This window comes from Embiotoca jacksoni, unplaced genomic scaffold, assembly GCF_022577435.1.
Source record: "Embiotoca jacksoni isolate LCO1_2020_lvr unplaced genomic scaffold, fEmbJac1.0.p SCAF_23, whole genome shotgun sequence".
Lineage (NCBI taxonomy): Eukaryota > Metazoa > Chordata > Actinopteri > Embiotocidae > Embiotoca > Embiotoca jacksoni.
In genome coordinates this window covers 11202170-11207420 of record NW_027185374.1, presented here as the reverse complement: position 1 = coordinate 11207420, position 5251 = coordinate 11202170, and the positions used below count along the sequence as shown (strand labels likewise).

General features: G+C 36.8%; 1 protein-coding gene across 1 annotated transcript; it reads right to left on the bottom strand.

Annotated features, from left to right (window-relative positions):
- Positions 1-3190: 3190 nt before the first annotated feature.
- On the bottom strand, positions 3191-4162 carry LOC138203736 (trace amine-associated receptor 1-like). Its single transcript, XM_069158748.1, has one exon. The coding sequence runs from the start codon at positions 4160-4162 to the stop codon at positions 3191-3193; it is 972 nt and encodes a 323-aa protein (XP_069014849.1).
- Positions 4163-5251: the final 1089 nt, after the last annotated feature.

Here is a 5251-nt window from a genome sequence, read left to right as displayed (position 1 = left end):
GTTTCAAAATTCCTGCTTTTCAATAAAATGAATATAATCAACACTGTAATTTAAGCTTCTGCACCAACCTGAATGTCCACTTGACCTGGCCTCTCTTGGTCAACAAACGAGCTGCTCAGCAGTAAGAGAGTCGACACACAGAGTTAAAGGTTGTAAAGAAGAGAGACGGTGTTGAGAGTTGTCCAATCACATGATGATGACAAAAAAAAAACATTATCATATTCTAATTATGAAGGTGGGAGGGTCCAGCAGATCTGAAGCATGTCTATGATGATCTATGTTTGTCTATAGTTCTAAAACCCGAATATGGTTTGCCAAGCATCTATTAAGAAACACAACTGGAGGTCTTAAATTGCATGAAACCTTTATTGTTTTGGGGAACATCAATAGATTGTGTATTTTTAACTTGAAATGTAGACTCTCAACAGCATGTTTACTGTAATAGAAAAAACTTTTAGCCTATAAACATGACATAAACACTAACATGACACAATGTTCTACAACTATTGTGAATAGTTTCACAATTAATGTGGTTCATGTTGCTTGTGTAACACTGTTTATATTGTTAAGCTGTAAACGTGAGAAGCTTAATTGACATGATTTACTTTTGTTGTGAAAAGCATAAAACAAGAAATGCTGTTACTTTGAAGTACCAGGAAGTAGCATGGTACGTGGCTTCTTGACGCTAACTGAAAAATGATGATACGGAGAATACCAGATGTCGGGTGCAAGAACGTGTTCTGTTCACTGTTCCAGTTTGTAATACTGCAGTTCAGACAGTAAAGTGTTCCGTTCAAATGAGACGTGTTTTGGTCCTCAGTAGAAGCTCCACTTCACAACAACAACCCTGTTTCCAAAAAAGTTGGGACACTGTAAAATATGAATAAAAACACAATGTCACAACTCACAAGTCATACAAACCCATAGTTAATTGAAAGAAGACCAAAGACAACAAATCAAATGTTGAAACTGAGAAATTTGATTGTTTTGGGGAAAATATATGCCCATTTTGAATTTGATGCCAGCAACACATCAAAAAAGTTGGGAAAGGGACATGTTTACTGCTACTTTTCATTGCTTCTTTTAACCACACTCTGTACAATTTTGGGAACTGAGGAGGCCAGTTTCTGGAGTTTTGAAAGTGAAATTTTGTCCTATTCTTGCCTGATTTAGGATTTTAGCTTTTCAATAGTTTGGGGTTTCCTTAATCGTATTTTTCATTTTATGACACTCCAAATGTTTTCGATGGGCGACAGGTCTGGACGTCAGGCAGGCCTGTTTAGCACCCAGACTGTACAACTACGGAGCCATGCTGTTGCGATACATCCAGGATGTGGTTTGGCATTGTTTTGCTGAAACAAGCAAGGTCTTTTCTGAATAAAACATCTGGATAGCAGCATATGTTGCTCCAAAACCTGTATATATATCATTCAGCATTAATGGTGCCTTCCCAGATGTGCTAGCTACCCATGCCATGTGCACGAATGCATCCCTGTACCATCATGGATGCTGATTATTTAACTGAGCGCTGATAACAAGCTGGGTGGTCCCTCTCCTCTTTTGCCCGAAGGACATGGTGTCCATGATTTCCAAAATGAATTTAAAATGTATTTATTGTTTTAGCCTTGTCCCTTATGTACAGAGTTTTCAACGGATTCTCTAAATCTTTTACTGATTGTATGTATCGTAGATGATGAATTCGCCAAATTTTTTACAATTTTACATCAAGGAACATAACTCTTAGATTGTTACACTATTTACCCATGCAGTCTTTCACAAAGTGGTGAACCCCACTCCAAATTAATTGCTGAGACTGCTCCAATCTTGTTACTATTCAACACCATAATTCAGGAACAGAAGGGGAAATGGTGACCATATTTGGTCTGATGTGGACTGGGGACACTAATCTTGGGTGTTCACTTTGAAACTGTGGTGATTGTATAGAGACATTCTGTGCTGTCGGGTTAGGGATGTGTGTCATAATTTATAGGTTCTTTGCAGCAAAATATATATTTGAATAATTTTTTACTGTTAATCAGCTTCATTGACCAAGCATGTGAACATTTATGAGGATTCCTTCAAAGTCTTCGCAAAATAAATTATATTTGTCCGGACAGATATAATTGCAAACTGCAACTTGACTGGTAGGTGAAGGCATACATTTTTATGAAAACAAATACCCTTCTCATTATAATTATCATAACATTAATGTTTAATGACCATTCATATAGAGAGCTTTTCTATTACAGGTCCTGTTTAATGTTTAAGTATAGCTATGATAGTTTTCATCTTAGGTTGGCAAGTTCATGGAACAGAAGCATTATATACTGTACATTCAATAAAGTACCAAAACACATAACTAAATGATATGCAACGGTGTTGTACAGGAAGGAAATGTTGTAACTTTAACTTATGCTTAAGTCAAGAAAAGTTATCATGTTGCTTTGGTTTACGGCACAGTATTTCACGATGTTTAGACACTCTAGGAACAGTAAAAAAAAAAACACTCTTGGAGTACTGCAAGAAAAGCAGCTTGTGATATTTTCAATTTTAACTTGCAAATTTAATAGCCTGATTTTTGTGCTTCCAACAGTGCATTTTATGATGGGAATGCAACACATGGAAAACACATGCAGTACATGATGCCCAGTTATCCATGTATAGTCATTATTTAAATTAGTATTTCTCAACTGTGCCATTATCAGATGGTAATCCCAATGCTGTCAGCGTCAGTAAATCAATACAGTTTTCACCTTATTACATTTTCTTGAAGCCAATCTGAACCAGCTGTGAAAGAAAACATAAATAAACATACTGTACATTACATTTGACAGTGTAGGCCAGTTTCTAGTTTCAGACAGAAAGTGGCACTTCATCAAGGCTCAAAGGTTAAAACATAATGAAGAAAGAAAGGAACAGATCAGAGAGTTATTAGGTTACATTATGACTGCTTGTTTCTCATCTTTAATTTAAGTCAGTTTTTTAGGGGTCTTTGTATCCAACTGTTTATTTCTGTAACAATGGCAACAAAGAATCCCTGACTCATCATTTTAACCCAAACCACAATGTTTCCCTTAAAACAGGGCCTGATTGTTCCCGAACTCTTTGGGTATATTAGTCTTTTTTTTTTTGCCAATTACTGTCACATTTTTGACAATTCAATTGTGTTTTATGCACCTTAAACAGTAACTCAATGTAATTTGGAGTTATCAAAATCCCCTCTAAATATTTTTCCAGAAATAATCATTTTAAAGGCCAATCTGAACCAGCTGTAAAAGAAAGCATAAATAAACGGATTAAGCATTGAATTTGACAGAGCGAGCCAGTTAAGTGTTTCCATTACAGGAACTGGTACTGAATCAATATAAGGCAGAAAGGTGATGCAAAGAAAGAAAGGAGTCCAACATAAAAGAAACACTCCCAAAACAACAGCCAGAGTTTTGGTGGCCTTCCTCTCCTTCTTACTGACAGCTGCTCCAGACTTTGTGTTCTGGATTCTCCGTGCCTGTTTCAGTGCAACAAGGAAAATCTTCAGGTAGATACACAGCATTATGATCGCTGGGAGGTAAAATGACAATATAGGTCCAATAGTGGCGGCTATGAGAACTTTAATTAAACAGCTTTCCTCACATGTTTCACTGTTTAATCCTACAATTGTCACAACAATTCCAATTAGAACAGAGACACCCCAGTTCACCAGGATCATGGTCGCAACAACATAGTGATTGATTTTAGTTGTGTATGTTAGGGGCTGACACACTGCGTAATATCTGTCAACAGATATACAACACAGAGTCAGAATAGAACATGTGCTCAGTGATATATGAAAGCTGCCTCGGACATTGCAGATCAAACCATCAGGATACAGGCATTGGCTGTAAGAGAACACCATGTTGAAAGGAAAAACTATAATCCCAACAAGCAGGTCAGCTGCAGCCAGAGAGAGGATGAGGTAGTTAGTGGGAGTGTGCAGCTGTTTGAAGTAAACAATAGAGATTATGACAAGGAAGTTTCCACATATTGTTATAACAGACAATAAAGCAAGGAAAACATATATCAATACACATGTTATGGAAGGACTGTTTGTCAGTATATTATTGAAATTATCTATGACATAGCAGGGATGTATTTCAGTCCTATTGACAAAAATTTCTGGTGCCATGTTTCAAAATTCCTGCGTTTCAATAAAATGAATATAATCAACACTGTAATTTCAGCGTCTGCACCAACCTGACGCTCCACTTGACCTGGCCTCTCCTGGTCAACTAACGAGCTGCTCAGCAGTAAGAGAGTCGACACACAGAGTTAAAGAAGGTTGTAAAGAAGAGAGACGGTGTTGAGAGTTGTCCAATCACATGATGATGACAAAAAAAACACATTATCATACTCTAATTATGAAGGTGGGAGGGTCCAGCAGATCTGAAGCATGTTTTTGGTCACATGCTTCCCAATTTAACAGAACCTACATGGCCTCCATCAGACAGGGAGTATATGTATTCACAAAGAAATGAACTAAGCAACTACCAGGTACATATGAGTAAACAATTTTTACTTCATAATCATTTTGCAAGAACCTGCATCAAGTACCATTTTTGATACTTGGTAGCTTTCCAGCAATCGTATCCATCTAAGACACATGAAGTGACAACGTGTAAATGAGGTTTCTGACTCTCAACCCAACTTAAATGACCTCAACTGGAAAAACTTTGGTTTAATTGCACTTTTGTGAATTTTTTCACATGAACATAGCCTCCGTGACATTACCCATATTATAAGACTGATATTGAAGCTCTCGGTGCAAATACTCAATATTCAGAACCTTTCTAACTGAGTGAAGTGACCTGGAAGTACTAATAAGAGCTGTCTTAATTATCTAAATGCCAAGGAAAGGTCTTTCAATGCTTTCTTTCTTGTCTCTTTTAGCATAGGATACACCATCCTACACGAAAGAAGAGGACATAATACTGCATGAAAGTATTTTTGTGTCTTTATAATGCAAGCAAAAAGCTTGGAAATGGGAAACAAGCAGTTCCTGAGTTAATAATAAATGTTGTAACCCATCCATCCAGCTCCTCAAGTAGACTCTTTCAATCTGTAACAACATCACCTGACTTCTTTTTTTTTTTGTGCCGTTTTCTTTAGAAAAAAAGTTTGGAAGTAAAAATATAGCAAGTGTTTGCATTTGTTTGTGTAATAGGTTAAAAACGTTGTAGCAAAGTTTTTTTTTTTTATGATGAAACAGACACCCCCT